At 38.6% G+C, this 16,551-nt stretch overlaps 1 protein-coding gene across 2 annotated transcripts in view; it reads right to left on the bottom strand.

Annotated features, from left to right (window-relative positions):
* ATP8B4 (ATPase phospholipid transporting 8B4 (putative)) overlaps positions 1-16,551 on the bottom strand; it is a 268,241-nt gene that overhangs the window by 130,596 nt on the left and 121,094 nt on the right. Inside the window, exon 10 of one of the 2 annotated variants that reach the window (XM_066388296.1) lies at positions 7,484-7,642. In XM_066388296.1, coding sequence (XP_066244393.1) covers positions 7,484-7,642 — 159 coding nt within the window. Of the gene's footprint in view, positions 1-4,489; positions 4,561-7,483; positions 7,643-16,551 lie in introns of those variants that run through there. The other variant, XM_066388297.1, reaches the window with a different exon arrangement.

The raw sequence follows: 16,551 nt of genomic DNA, 5'->3' as shown, positions 1-16,551 counted from the left end.
CTCTGTCTCTCTCTTCCCCTCCCGCAGCAAGGCTCCATTGGAGCAAGGATGGCCTGGGCTCTGGGGATGGCTCCTTGGCCTCTGCCCTAGGCACTAGAGTGGCTCTGGTCTCGACAGAGCGACGCCCCAGAGGGGCAAAGCATCGCCCCCTGGTGGGCAGAGCGTGGCCCCCTGGTGGGCGTGCCGGTGGATCCCGGTCGGGCGCATGCAGGAGTCTGACTGTCTCTCCCTGTTTCCAGCTTCAGAAAAATACAAAAAAAAAAAAAAAAAAGTCAGTCAAAGTGAAGAATAATTTGAAAATATTAAAAAGGATGCAATAATGAATACAACTCAAACACTAAGATCAAAGATGAAAAGTTAAAATGAGAAATCAAATTCTGAATCTATTTTCAAAGTGATTTGAGATGCATTTTATAAAGAAATTAGAATAATTTTAAATAATGTATGAACAAATAATTTAAACCTTTACTGTGTATTACACACTGTGCATATATATATACTTTATATAAAGGCAAGAATTGCCTTTAATCTTGTGTTAGATTAATTTCAGGTAAATATAATACATTATCTCACGATATATTGATTAAGTGCTTTGTTCAAAGAATCTTAAGAATAGAGGTAGATTATTTGGTGATTAACAAAAGAGAATGTTAGAATATATTGCTATGAAGATTCCATATAGACAAAGAAGGTGCTAAATAGAAGCGATTAAATTTAATTATACACTACTTTTCTAGTGTCCCTTCTCCACATCATCTTCCCATGATTATTTTCAATTCATGTAGCCATTTGATATAAGAGGGGAGGAGAAATGAAGGAGAGAGGGAAGGCATACATGAAGCTGTATGCTATTCTAAAAGTTAGAGAAGGGTGGGCACATCCTCAAAGACTTGCATTTATTTTTAAGACAAGTTGAAGCAAAGACCGCATCTCAGAACAATTCACTGTCTTGAGTTGGAAATTTTACCCCAATGCCTTATTCCCAGCCATTGCTGTATAATTAAGTGAAGATACCCACATTTTCTCAAAATCACTTATTAAAATTATATGGACATCGAGGATGGGAAATATCTATTTTATAGTAAAGATCACAAAGGGCAAATAAAGTTTGTGATTGCTAAAAACAGAAATGTTTACTGACCAGTTTTATGCTAATAATTTACATTTCTTAGGCACACATACACACACAGACTGGCAAAGAATTTATTTAATGGATTTTAAGCATTTATAATATTTAAATATTCCAACAGATGTTGATATACACATCTCTTCTTCCCCTCACAGCCACATCTCTTGAAAGACTTTTTATACTCAGCAGTCCTTGTTTCTTCATCTCTTAATCACTCCACTCAACAGATCTGGTGCTATATCAATATCTTCCATGCCTTCTTTGACCTCTCAGTAGCCTATGGCACTGTTGAATATTCCCTCCTTTTGAAACACACTTTTCCCTTAGTTTCGATGTCACAATGTTCTCCTTTTCCTTCTACCTCTTTGGTAGCTCCTTCTTTGTCTTACGTGATGATGAACACTCTCTACCCAGCCATGAGATAATAGGATTCATAAAGACTCAGGCATAGGCCATCTTCTCAATCCACCATCCCTAGGCAATCTCATCTAAGACCACAACTCCAATTATCATTGAAAGACCAAATATCTATATCCTGGTCAGATTGCTCCTCTGAGCTAAAAACCCATATAGCTAAATCCATATATTTAATTGCCTATATGACATCTTCACCTGAATCTTTCTTAGGCTTCTCAAATGGTCCTTGTGCAGTTCAACTTGCAATCTCTAGGCATATATATGTCCATCTCTTTCCTCCATGCTCTCCAGGCCTCTAGGTGAATGGCACCACTTCTCATGCAGTTGTGAAAGCTAGGAGACACCCAGGAGTCCGGTCTATCTCATGACTCACACTCTCATCCAAAGTACCATCATCTCTTGACTGGACTATGATAAAAGCCTAGTAACTTTGTCTCCCTAAATCTACTCTGCCTCTAACTCTAATCAATATGTCTTTTTCCAATCTGACTTTGGGCGAGGGGTATGCAACATAATTTAATGACAAGGTAACCTAGACATGTTTTCTTTGAATATATGTACCCTGATTTATTAATGTCATCCCATTACCATTAATAAAAATTTATTTAAAAAAAAAATATATGTCTTTTTCCTTCCCCAACACAATCATACATTTTTTCCAGCACCTTTTATTTACCAGCTTTACAAACACTGTAGTCAAGAGTGAACCTTTGAAATTTAACACATAAACACACACCATCTGTTTGAAAACTTGCAATAGTTTCCCAATGTTCTTAAGATAAAGACCAAAATTCTGGATACAGACCACAAGGTCTTACATGGTCCAGCCTCCATCCACATCTCCAGGCACTCGTTCATCTCTATCCTCCTTGCTCTCCATGTTCCACACTGGCCAGCTTAAGCTTTTTCTTTAACCTCACCATCCTCATGCCTACAACAGACTCTTCACCCATGATGTGCCTTTTAGCTAAGTTGCTCTTTCTCTTCATGTTCCTGCATTTTATACTGTTGTGAGTTCATATTCCTTTTCTTCAGAGCACTTATCTCAGTTTGAGGTTATATATATTTATTACTACAACTGTTTGATTTTAAAGTCTCTGTTCTTTACCAGATTTAAAACCATATAAGTGAAGGGCTGTATTTGTTTTGTTCACATTCTCAATCACAAATGAGATCAGCATAGTGCTTGACACAGAGTAGGCACTCAAAGTTGTACAGACATTCATCTGTACAACTTTGACACTGATGAAACCAACCATTCCTCTGCCTGCCATCATTCTAATTAAGCTTTTTATTAACATTTATGCCTAAAGTCAGTGAAGGCATGTTCCATTACAAATATATCTCAGCTAATGCTTAAAACAAGCCAACAGATTATATATCCTTAGTTCACTAATAATGAACTTGAGGTTTAAAGAATTTAAGTAACTCTCCTAAGATTTATTGCCTAGTAAGTATCAGAGCCAGAATTTGAATTCAGATTTAGCTAATTCTAAATCTCTTGCTCTTGACCACGATTTTTAAAATTATATGAAATTGTCCAGCAACTCATTAATTGACTGACTCATTCAATCAATATGTATTTAAGACTATGACTCATTCAGAGTCCAAACAGGAAATAGATGACACATTGAACCAGGATAATTGGAGAAAAGTTTATTTATAAGGAGACAATACAAAAGTGTATGTGGGGGTATAGAGAAGGAAAAAGGTTAATGAAGTAACCAAGGACGTAGTAGCAATCAAGATGTTTCCATCTAAGCCAGAAGGAAAGGATGAGGGGAGAGAGTGGTTACTGGACCTTAAAGAAGAGAGGTATATAGAGCTTGCAACCTTTAGAGGAAAAGTGACTTTATGTTGAGGAGCCCAGCTAACTTGAAGTGATTATGCATTGAGACAGTCAGAAAGAATAAATACCTTGATCTCAATCTTCTTTCTTCCCAGGGATCCCCAATCATACTGCACAACTAAATGCCAAAGTTCAAGGAAACCTATGATTGTAAACCTTAACATTCAGCTTCCCAAGCCAAGGAGAAGAGTGGAAAAGGGTGACAGTAGACCTGGAAAGGCAAATAGCACAAAAACCTACTATGTGCCAAGGTAGAATAAACTTAAATAAATAAGACCCTCAGAAATAAGACTTTCTCCTCTTTTGAGCATAAAAGAAAAGTCATAACAAGGGAGGTGTGGCCTCACTGTTAATGTACATTAGACTCTCATAAATTATAGATTTGTAAAATAAAGCATGTCTATAGTCTTTGCACAATCCTCAATGGTAGGTGTAACTAGAGTAATAATACAGAAAGAATAGATAACAATTCATTCTGGATAACTTTCAGAACATTTAGATATTTGCCTGGAACTAGGTCCCCAAATTAGATATCTCAAGACTTAGGGGTTATAAGACATTCATCTGTACAACTTTGACACTGATGAAACCAACCATTCCTCTGCCTGCCATCATTCTAATTAAGCTTTTTATTAACATTTATGCCTAAAGTCAGTGAAGGCATGTTCCATTACAAATATTTGTCTCGTGAAGGTTTTCTGCCAGGAAACATCCAAGCCACATAACAAAAGAAGAGGGTGTTTCCCTACTTCCCCAGCCAAGAGCCAAAGAATAGTACATTTTTCCAACTCTCAGCCTATGGAGTAGGCAATGCTCTCTGAATTGATGAGAAAGAAGAGAGAAGCAGGAAAGGAAGAAAAACATTTGTTAAGCATCCTCTTCCCATATGCATTGTCTCACTGAGCTTGTACAATGACTGTCTAATGTACTTATTATTATCCCCATTTATAGCAGAAAAATCTAAAGCTTAGGAAGCTTAAGTAACCAAAGCTTAACATCTTACAGCTGGTAAACAAGTCTGAACCCAGATCTGTCCAATCCAAATTTGCTGTACTCTCTGTTATACTGCTTAGAGGGAGACCTGTTCAACTTACCACCTCTTCCTTCTATGTAGGAGCATTTTCCCAGAGAGCCAACCTTGTAAAGGAAACTTGGCCCCTGCATGGTTCACAGCAGCTGTCCCAGCTTAACATGTTGTAGCTGAACCTTGGTCCTGAATCAGTCTTTTCAAACAAGATCACACAAATGCAAACAAAATTTTGGGCTACAGCCCATTCCTAAGATAAAACGCTCCCATTTCTGTAATGACAGGAAGCAAAAACCAGGAGGGTCCTTCCCATCAGAGGACCTTCAAGAAGTCTCCTCTTCATTAAGTAGGAAGGTCAACAGAGGTTAATGCAGTGGTTCTCAAACTTTTTGAAGTGGGGGCACATTTAAAATGCTACAAATAATTGTAGGCGCACTATATACAAATTTCTGAGAAATATGTTATAATAATTAAGTCAAATATTTAAAAATGTATATAAAGTCCAAGCATGCTTTTATGGTAATTAAATGAAATAAATACGACAAAATTAAATTTATTCTGAAATTAAAAAATATCTTATGTTACATTTTTTGTTATGCTTTTTAGAATTCATAAAAAAGAGGGGTTAAAAAATAAAAATATGACAAAAAAGTTATGTTTTTATATATATAGATACATTCTTAGTAAGATTTAGTAAATTCGGCAGGTCCTGGCATGAATGTGTTAAGTTTTTTCATTCTTGTGTTTAAGAGAAACATGAGCCTGATGTGTCCTAGAGATTTCTTCAATGTTTGAGCATATATTTGAAAGGCAAACTCATTTCATCATCAATACATTGAAGAATTTCTCTCTTTTTACTCTTGTGTTAAGGGTAGAAAATCCTAATTCATGTAAATAGGATGTTGAAAATTGTAGTAAAATGTTCAAAGCTTTTTTAGATAATGCCACATATTCTTCTTTTATAGAAACCCAAAAGGCTTCAAGAGACAATTCTTATGTTTAATCATCAATCCATGATCAGTGGATATAGCTGCCAGTTCTTCTTCCTCTGCTAATGTTAAACCAAAATCACTTGAAGCTTACATGAATGGGGGTTTCTAATCCAATCATATTGTTCAGTGTTAAGTGATGGAAAATGCTATAAATTAAATTCTGCCCATCAGCCTTCAAGACCTATTTATTTACACTTAACTTTTGCTCATATCCAGAATCAGATTCTTCAATATCATGCTTCTCTTTGAGAAACCTATCCATTTTATTTGGGTGTATTTATCTAAAAATAATATAATAATGTGTTAATGGTAAATATAATAATGATATGTTAACAACAAAAGCGGTATTTCCATAATGAAATGGTATAATAGAGTAACTATATTTAGTTTTATATCTGGGCACATGCCACAAACCAGCACAACTAGTAATTCCAGGTCCCGAGTGGGAATGGTGTGGAATTAAGAAAGTATGAGGTCGGGAGGGCCCTGTAATTGCTGCTGGCAAGAACAAAGCACTCCCAAAAAACGTATCTTGCTTTATTTATAGGGCAAAGTGGGCCATTAGCAAATCAATAAGATCTCTGATCATGTTTCCAAGGCAACCCAAGAATTTTACCAAGTGCAGAAAATGCTGACCATCCATATCATCTTAACTTTACACCAAACAAAGGATAGAAGAAACTTGCCTCCAGTCTTTCCGGGAAACATGAAGGGTAGTGTAAACAATCCAGCACCACAGTTTAACAGCCTTTTGCAACCTAATCAGGCAAGTGAGGTGGGGTGTTGGGCAAACTGTCAGCTTATGGCAATTCCCCACACCTCTGTCCCCCCAAAATCTAAACTCCAAAAACCCTGTTGGTTTTTTGGTCCCCAACAAGCACATATTTCTCTGGAATACCATAGGGCACACCTGGAAATCTTCTAGGGAGCACCAGTGTGCCCTGGCGCACACTTTGAGAACCACTAGGTTAATGTATAAGATTGGCTCTGTTTTTCTTGATGCAAGAAAGATGATCATAGGTTTATTTCCATGACAAAAGAATAAAAGATCTGATGAGAGAATATGGAACCATATTTGCTCCCAGATAAAAACACATACACTGCTTCATTTCTAGGGATTTCCCAAGTCCTTTCCATGGCAACATTCCAAGCAGCGAGTGCCTTGCTAACACCCACAGCTGAGAGTATTTAGAAAGAAATAGGAGGACTTTTCTAGGTTTGGAACCCTTTAGAATTTTTAATGAACTTTTTGTTGTTGTTGAGGAAAGTCAGTTAAGAAAAACATTCCAATTTTGAAGGCACATATAGTCAACAGGCCCAAAACACATCTTAATTTGGTGTCACAATAAACAAGATTTTCTCAAAATCAAGGGCTGGCAATTGAAGCCATGAGTGCAATTTAAGTGGCTTTATGAAATGGTGCTACTGTAAGCTTCCTTAGCAGGAGACTGCCACCTTGGGCCCATAGAGATAAAGTAGAGAATAGAAAAGTGGCCAATCAGAAGAGTGAGAGGCACCTCCCCTCCCTCGCCTGGCTCTCACCCCACTTCCATCACACACAGTCTTTCCAGGGCCTGCTGTCCTGTTGAATAGTAGAAGAAACTATGAAGTATTAACAGAAATGATTGCTGGAACTCCAAGAAAGCTTTTCCAAAAGAATGATTTGACCTTTGCAAACTAAAAAATTAATAGAAGAGCAGGGGGTTTTCTTTTCTACTACTTCCCCACTTTTAAGACAAGCTGATTAGTGCAAATAGTGATAAGGATGACTGACATGGGGTTAAAGAAAGAGAAATTAAACAGTAGGCACCTAGCACCCACTGAGTAATGAAGGCCCAAGCACCCTTAGGCAGAAGTTCATGATGTCAGTGGTTACACAGTGAGACCACACAGACCATTTCCAGAGCATTGGTGTCTTCCCCAGATGCCCCGCACTCAGTAGTCAACACAGGGCAGCACCCTGGGTCGAATAAAAGCACTGTGTTCATCTAACCTGGAGAGCCACAGACTGTGCTGTGCATATGTCCAAAGAGATTCCCCCCTAACCAACCCTGGGAAGTCGGCTGTACCTGCAAAAATAACCATTCCAAAACACCAGCTGGTGTTTCTCACGACACAGCCCCTCAGGATTATCTTCTCATTGTTGAGGGAGTGCTTGCTGTTGTTCCAAGAGAGAACTCCCATGAATTTATCTAATTTGTTGTTAGGTGCCTCACAGAAAACAATCCCTGTAAAATAAAAAATAATTTTAAAAGCCTTTTTATGACTTACCTTGAGCTCTTTATAGGAGTCCACAGCACTTCGTTACCACCTTACATTTTATATGCAGTATATTTTACCTTCTCTTTTAGACAGCACAGAGTTGCATGTACAAGATGGTGGCAGGAAACATAAGTTAGAGGATACAAAGATAGAAACTCGGTGAATGTTTTAAACATAGCTTACTGAACTGTCCAAATAAAAGCAGAAAGCTCAAAAGCCATGGGATATTTTTTCCTTAAAAACAATCACTCCTCTCTACTTATGGTTTGCAACAATGACTTTTGACAAGATAAAGCAAGGGTTGTCCTAAAAGTTTTTTTTATTCCATCTGGCTTTTTACTTAATGTGAACTCCCACTGGTTAGGATGGCATACTTGCAGTTTTACAGTCTAAGCTAATCAGATTTTTCTAGACTTATAATCAGAATTTTGAGGATTCTACTATATTCCACCCCCAAGAAACCTAGGTCTTGTTTGCTATATGTGCCTCAGAATATGTGTGATTTCTTTCAGCTGTTCTATGCTTCTTATCTTGATTCAATTCAGATTTCTGGGGACTCTCAAAGACACCATATAACTTGCCCCAACCTAGCCAGAAGATGTATCTAGTTTGTTGGTTTTATTTTATCCCAAGCCCAATCTAAAACAAGGGTATGCCCATTCCAAATCAGAGTCAATTTGTTTCATTATTTCAATAAGAATCTACACTTCCAGGGTGGGCATTCTCCTGATAGGAAAAGAAACCAGAAATAACCTTTTCTAGACCCTGTAACAAAATATAACCATTAGATTGAAATACAGTTTGACTTTGGACAGTGGACACACAATGCAATATATAGATGATATATCCTAGAATTGTAAAGTTAAAACATATAATTTTATTCAGCACCGTCAATACAATAACTTTAATTTTAAAAATTAATTTGCATTGCAAACAGTTAAGGTTTAAATTTTATAAGTAATGAGTACAAAGAATTGTTTGTTTGTTTTTGTATTTTTCTGAAGTTAAAAAAGGGAAAGAATTCAGACTCCCACATGCACCCAACCGGGATCCACCCAGCATGCCCACCAGGGGGCGTTGCTCCTTTGCAGCTGGAGCCATTCTAGCGCCTGAGGTGGAGGCCATGGAGCCATCCTCAGCACCTGGGCCAATTTTGCTCCAATAAGCCTTGGCTGCAGGAGAAGAGAGAGATAGGGAGAAAGGAGAAGGGGAAGGGTGGAGAAGCAGGTGGGCGCTTCTCCTGTGTACCCTGACTGAGAACCAAACCTAGGACTTCCACATGCCAGACCAATGCTCTGCCACTGAGCCAACCAGCCAGGACCTGCAAAGACTTGAAAGACAGACAGAACAAGGAAGGAGAGGAGAGAAGGAAGGAATAAAAAAGGAGGTTGTGGATATCCAAACAGATTAATACTTATACAATTCTCTCTTTCAAAAACAATAAAAATATGTCTATTTAATCAAAAGCCAAAATGGTAGGTTAGAACATAATAAATGGCATTTGGAAAATAAAAAAGGAGACATGTCTTCAGCACTAACTGAAGGCAAAGGAGACCAGCCCAGGCTCGAGAACCTCTGTGTTACATACACTGCTACAGCACTCACCAAACACCTTCTGAATTTAGAACATTCTTAAATAGACTCCCTTTCCTTCCTAGGATATATTTTCCTTTTAAAAACCCTTATACCTAAGTGACAGTGGCCCATTTTCAGATGGCCTGATTGCTTCTGACCAACCAGATTAATAACATTAATAGAACTTCCAAAAAAAAAACCAGAGTTCCAGTCAAGATGGTAGCAGTAAATGCGGTACTCACCTCCTACCACAACCACATCAAAATCACAAGTAAATTGTGGAACCACCATCATTCAGAACCACCTGATATCTAGCTGAACAGAAGTCCTACAACTAAGAATATAAGAAAGAAGCCCTATCAAGACTAGTAGGAGGGCAGAGATGCAGAACAGGTTGGTCCCACACCCACGTATGGCAGATAAAAATTGGGAAGGATATCTCAGCTTCAGAGGTCCCCCCCCCAAAGAAGCAAGGGGTCCCAGCCCCACACCTGATCTCCCAGCCCAGGATTTGGGTGCTGGGAAGAGATTTTCTTCTGGCTATAAAAACTAGTGGGGATTGTGGCTGAGTGAGAAAAAGGAGTGCTGAAGTCCCAGGCACTTCCTTTTAAAGGGCTCAGAAGGACTAGAGACATATGGGGAGGAACTGAATTGTCTGGTATCAGACCTAGAGCTGGAGGGGCAGCTTTTCTCTAAACAAACATTCTGGCTGTAGTCACTGTTGCTTTTCTGAACCCTTCTCCCAGAAATTCTACAGGCAGGCACCATATCTGAGTCTACATCCTACTGGCTATCACTGCTCTCCTCACTCTGGAAATATCTTGAGACCCTACCTCACCCAACTTGCAAGTCCACTCAAGCTGTTTCCAGTGGCTTTTCCATAGAAATGGTCTGTCTTGGCTCATTCTTCAGAATTTCTTAAAATCTCCCAACAAGCAGCATCTGGCCTCAGCATGCCCCTTATATATTTCTCAGTGAATTCAGGCCCAATACTATCAGCAGCCGGCCTTGGTTCACAGCTTGGCCTCTCCTCAGCACCTCCAAGCCCAGCACAAGTAGGAGCCATTTGCAGATTGTTTTGTTGCTCATGCTGGGTGGCCCCAGGCAGACCACAGGCAGTGGTTGACCATGGCCTGTATTTCCCAGGAGATCCCAGAACCAGGACCCCAAAGACAGCTTCAGATCACATCAAAGCACCGCCCAACTACCTCCACAAGAAACACACTCATGAGGCAGGCACAGCAGGCACTAAAATCCCACAGAAGTAGGCCCTGCTCCATGGGGTGGGCCCCTGCATAGCTGATCCTCCACAGTGGTTACACCCAGTCCTTGCAGCCAATCAACCAAAGAGTAAATCCTTCCCATTGATTTGCCAACAACAATCAAGATTTATCTACAACAGGAGAGTGTATGCCCACATTGGGGAGGGGGGTGGATGCACCTGGAGTGCCCAGCTCAGGTGATCAGGGAAGCTGTGCCACTGGACCCTACAGGATACCTACTATATTAGGCCACTCTACCAAGCGCAGCAGATGTATCAGCTCTACCTAATACATAGAAACAAACACAGGAAGGCTGAGAAACTTGGGAGACAAAAAGAACATGTCCTAAATGCAAGAACAAGAAAAAGAACTAAATAAAATGTAGACAAGCAATCTACTAGATCCCTGGTCAGCAAACTGCAGTTCTTTGGCCCCTTGAGTGTGGCTCTTCCACGAAATACCACGTGCAGGCGCTACCTCAATAAAAAATGGACCTACCTATATAGTTTAAGTTTAAAAAATTTGGCTCTCAAAAGAAATTTCAGTTGTTGTACTGTTGATATTTGGCTCTGTTGACTAATGAGTTTGCCGACCACTGTACTAGATGAAGAGTTCCAAACAGATTATAAGGATACACAGTGAACTTAGAGGAAGAGCAGATGAACTTAGAAAGAACTCCAACAGCATAAAGAAGGACATGGAAACCATAAAAAGAACCAGTCAGAAATGAAGGCTACACTAAGTATCAACATTTCTGTCATGGGGGTGCAAGAAGAAGAGAGAGAGCAAGAAATTGAAAACCTATTTGAAAAACTAATGACACAAAGCTCCCCTAACCTGGTAAAGGAAAGACACAAAAGTCCAAGAAGCACAGAGTTCCAAACATTGAACCCAAAGAGGCCCACAAAGACAAATCAAAATTAAAATGCAAAAGTTTAAAGGTAAAGACAGAATCTTAAAAGCAGCAAGAGAAAAGCAGTTAGTTAGCTACAAAGGAGATCCCATAAGACTGTCAGCTGATCCCTCTACAGAAACTTTGCAGGCGGAAAAGAATTGGCAATAAATATTCAAAATGATGAAAATTAAAGACCTACAACCAAGATTATTCTACCCAGTAAAGCTACCACTTAGACTCAAAAGGCAGGTAAAGAGCTTCCCAAACAGGAAAAAGCTGGAGTTTATCACCACCAAACCAGTATTACAAAAAATGTTAAAGGGTCTTCTTTAAGAAGAAAACAGATAAAAAAAATATGAACAATAAAATTACAACAAATACATATCCATCAATAATTTAATCTAAAAATAACAAAATAAATGAACAAGCAGAACAGAAACAGACTCATAGATGCAGAGAATATTTTGACAGTTGACAGATGGAAAAGGAAGGTTGAGAGGATATTAAAAAAAGGTAAAGGAATTAAGAAGTAAAAATTGGTTGTTACAGAATAATCATGGGGATGTAAAGTACAGCACAGGGAAGATAGTTAATAATAATATAATAACTATGCCCTGGCTGGTTGGCTCAGTGGTAGAGCGTTGGCCCAGTGTGTGGAAGTCCCAGGTTCAATTCCCAGCCAGGGCACACAGGAGAAGCACCCATCTGCTTCTCCACCCTTCCCCCTCTCCTTCCTCTCTCTCTCTCTCTCTCTCTCTCTCTCTCTCTCTCTCTCTCTTCCCCTTTGCAGCCAAGGCTCCATTGGAGCAAAGTTGGCCTGGGCACTGAGGATGGTTCCATGGCCTCTGTCTCAGGTGCTAGAATGGCTTCATTGCAGCAGAGTGGCAGCCCAGGTGGGCAGAGCATCATCCCCTGGTGGGCATACTGAGTGGATCCTCATAGGGCACATACAGGAGTCTGTCTGACTGCTTCCCTGCTTCTAACTTTGAAAAAATACAAAAAAAAAAATATATATATATATATATAATAACTATATATTGTGTCAGATGAGTAATAAATTTATTGGGAAGTTATATAAGTTATATAATGTCTGATTACTGGCGTATATACCTGAAACTAATATAATAGTGTATATCAATTGTAATTGAAAAATAAAAAATAAATGTAAAAGCAAAATAAATAAATAAATAAAAACCTGGGCGGGGAGGGGAGTGGAGGACAAAAACAAACAAAATCCTGAAAGAAATGAGCAACACATGGCCTCAGGACTGCTTTGCTAAATTCTGTCTCACTTTCCCCAGTATAGCAAGTGTTGCCTAAATGCCCCCACTAGGGCACGCGCTGGTGTCTTCCCAGAATGCCACTGCTGGATGAGAGAGTGCTGGCAAGAGGATTTGGATAAAGCTAAATAATCAATACAAAGTCTTTTTTTTTTTTTTTTTTTTTTTTTTACAAAGACAGAAAGAGAGGGAGAGGGATAGATAGGGACAGACAGACAGGAACAAAGAGAGATGAGAAGCATCAATCATTAGTTTTTTGTTGCGACACCTTAGTTGTGCATTGATTGCTTTCTCACATGTGCCTTGACCATGGGGCTACAGCAGACCGAGTAACCCCTTGCTCGAGCCAGCAACCTTGGGTCCAAGCTGGTGAAATTTGCTCAAACTAGATGAGCCCCGCACTCAAGCTGATGACCTCAGGGTCTCGAACCTGGGTCCTCGGCATCCCAGTCCAATGCTCTATCCACTGTGCCACCGCCTGGTCAGGCCAAAGCCATTTTTATATGAAGGGAAGTGACTGTATTCTGGTTACTTTCATTACTGTCTATCAATGATACTAAAAAGTAAATTAAAACTGATTTCAACTGGCCCAAGCTGTTTGGACAATTATGTGATAGAAAAAGACTTTTTTTTATTTTAAGAATGCAATATATATATATTTTTTTACCAATAATTTCTATTCCTGAATTCTGTAGAACTTTAAATTGGGTGTTTCCAACAAAACCTACATAAAGTAAACCTTAAAGTTTATTCCAATTTTTTTACCCAAAATTCAATTTCTCAGACTTCAAACTTGGCCACTTCAAAAAAAAAAAATTGTGTTTTGGGCAAAAACATGATACACAGTCCCTGCCAATAGGCATATAAAAAACAGGCTCATTTGATCATTTTTATTGTCACAAGCAAAGACTGAAATGGAGGCAAATGCCTTGAACATGTTGGCTTGCTCCTCCCTGGCCCCAAGGCTCATCCATTCCTGGCCTGACACCAGGGTGTGGTTCTAGACAGGAACAGTCAGTAAGGCCAGTGAGTACTGCCTAGGTTCTTAGAGACCAAGCCCTAATTCAGCCTTTCTTGACGAATGTGGTCCCACTGCTTTAAGTAGCAAGTATAGTGCCCAGTCAAAACAAAATGGCAAGAACAAAACCAAATTGCATACTTTATCTTCAGAGGTGCTCAGCTTCCCTTCACTTAGCCATGTCAGCATAAAACACAAACTTTCTAAATTCTTCTCTGCCCCTTTCCAAAAGGGGTGAACAGGTTACTTTGAAGGGCACATTGTATTCATTTCTGTATCCCCATAACCTATCATACTACCTATATAATAGGATCTTAACAAATATCTATTGGAAAGATGGGTAGAAAAAAGTTTCAGATGATTTCAAAAAACAGGTTGGAAGGTGAGATGGGCGCTAGAGTCAGTCAAAATGAATGAAAGAAGTGGGTATATTTCCAAACTCTAAAGGTATACAAATAGATATGAGAACACTTAAAAAAAAAGTAGAAACCTTAAAGCACATTAGAAGAAACCAAAAATATATCCCAGCCATAAAGCATAATAAGAACAAGGAAAATTTTTTAAGACTTTTCTTCCTTTTGTTAATTATATCAGGGAAGAGGAACAGGCAGTAAACAGTTTGACAATGGGTGAGAAACTATTTAGAAAAACAGCATTGTTTCTCATATATCATAGTTATGTACTGAATACAGGATGAGAGCAGTCATCTTTAATGGGCAATAAAACAACTTGGGGGAAATCATATTGATAATGGAGTATAAATATAATCAAACTAGCCAATCATATTGGTTTGCCCTCTGAAGAGAACACACATGAAAGCAGATAGCAATTCACCCAGATCATAATCACGTAAAAATGTTCTGGGTCTGGGCTAACAAAATTTCACTCCGGACCTTCCTCAGCACTCTAAGTTTAGTCAGCTAGATGATTCATTAATGAGCAACTTAATAATCTTTGGAAACTATCTCCAAATGGAAATCTGTAGCTTATCACGAAAATGGAGCTCAGCACCCAATATTTCATGACTTTCCAGAGAAGTTGGCTTTATTTTTCTGTATATGTTATTATTAGTAATATTCAATATTTCTTGATTATCTGCATTGCAACTCTTCTATAAGACAAATTATCCATTACATAAGACATTGTTATTGCTATTTAAGAGTTTCTCTAGTCAACAGCTTCTTAAAGTTTAGAAGATTAAGCACTACTGTTTGCCATTATATTTATGATAAATACTAATTATTTTCTTACAAAGGAGAGTGTCACTTTCCTGTTTTCTAAAGCTTTGTTATTCTTCAAACATCAAGCCTCAGCCACCCCTCATCATCACCATCATGACCACATCAACAGCAGCAGTAGAGAGGGAAGTTATTCTTCCCACAGAACCTATGCTCCGCTGCTGGGTGGTGCTTCTGTTCAGGTGTACAGGAAACCTATCTGGTAGGTAAAAAAAAAAAGTCACAAGATGCTAACCAAGATTTTTTGTTTTGTTTTTAACCAAAAAGAGACGTTTGTTTTTCTGTGTTTTAATTGCACACATGCTATTCTTTAGAAAGGACCACAAAATACACAAAGATTCCTGAAATAAAGAGTCAACCTTTCCCCAGTTCAGAACTCAGTATTAACAGTCATACAAAATATGTAAACTTGTCATAAGTTGCAAAAAACAGATCTCAGTCCAGTCAGAAACAATATGCAAAAGTTTCTTAAACACATTTGGACAATTTACATCCAGGGCTTTCCCCAAGGCATAAAAATGTCCAGTTTACAAATGTATAACTGACAACTATTTCCAATTACTTATTTGTTAAAACTTATCAATTCCCATAAGATTTTAACATGAAAAGTCAAGACCTACTCTATTTTCATACTTACTATAATATTAGATCAAGTTATGTATCTTTTCTTATAAAGTTCAATAGACTGTGTTTTTTGATGTTTGAAATGTATAAAAATATTTATGTGAGAACTTTTCAAATAAATGGATTTACCTACCAAAACCCAACTCTACCTTACATGTACTGGTTTCTATGTTTTTCTAGCCCTTCTATAAACTCTTGTAAGAAACCCTAACATTCAAGATCACTGAGAACATTGTTACTTTTTTAAAAATATGACAATGACTTTTGAGTCCTGGAAATAATTGATCTCTGGTCATTCATTTTGTACCTTTAGGTTTAAAATATTCTTATATTTTATTTCTTACCCTATCCTAACATATTAATGCCCTCAACTCTCCAATGCTGCCTTAGCTTATTGTTTAGAGCCTCCCATGTCCTTTTGTAGAATAATAGGTTTTGACAGCAGTCCTGGGTTCATATTCTGGCTTGTCCACATGTTACATTTGGGAAAGTTATTCTATCAGGGTCTCAGAGTCCCTGCCCATAGTGGGAGGTAATCATAATCTCTTCCTCCCAGGGCTGTCAGGATTTAATAAAACTGTGCAATTACTTAACATGGCACCTGGTACATAGAGAGTACTTGTTCATATGTCAACATCATGTCAAAGGCCTGAGGCTTCTTTGGGAATAAACTTGTGTTCAAGTCTGTCTTCTCCTCTGAGCTATCAGTTCCATGAAAGCAAGGCCTGAGTCTGACTTATTAACCACCGTATTCCCAGGCTTAGAAAATTCCCTGGCACTGTGTTTAAGATACGCTTACTGAGTAAATGAACAGGTGACTGAGTAAATATGTGAAAGAAAAGAACGGATGAAAGCTCATGTGTGCCTAAGGAGGCCACAAGCAAGACACAGTACTTGGGTTTAGGTTCAAAAGTGAGGAGGCAGGGAGACTTCTGAAAAGTATCCTGGGGTCCTATACATCTCAGTCTTGATCCTTGGTGTCC

This window comes from Saccopteryx leptura, chromosome 6, assembly GCF_036850995.1.
Source record: "Saccopteryx leptura isolate mSacLep1 chromosome 6, mSacLep1_pri_phased_curated, whole genome shotgun sequence".
Lineage (NCBI taxonomy): Eukaryota > Metazoa > Chordata > Mammalia > Chiroptera > Emballonuridae > Saccopteryx > Saccopteryx leptura.
The sequence above is the reverse complement of the archived record's forward strand: the minus strand, read 5'-3'. Positions and strand labels throughout refer to the sequence as shown.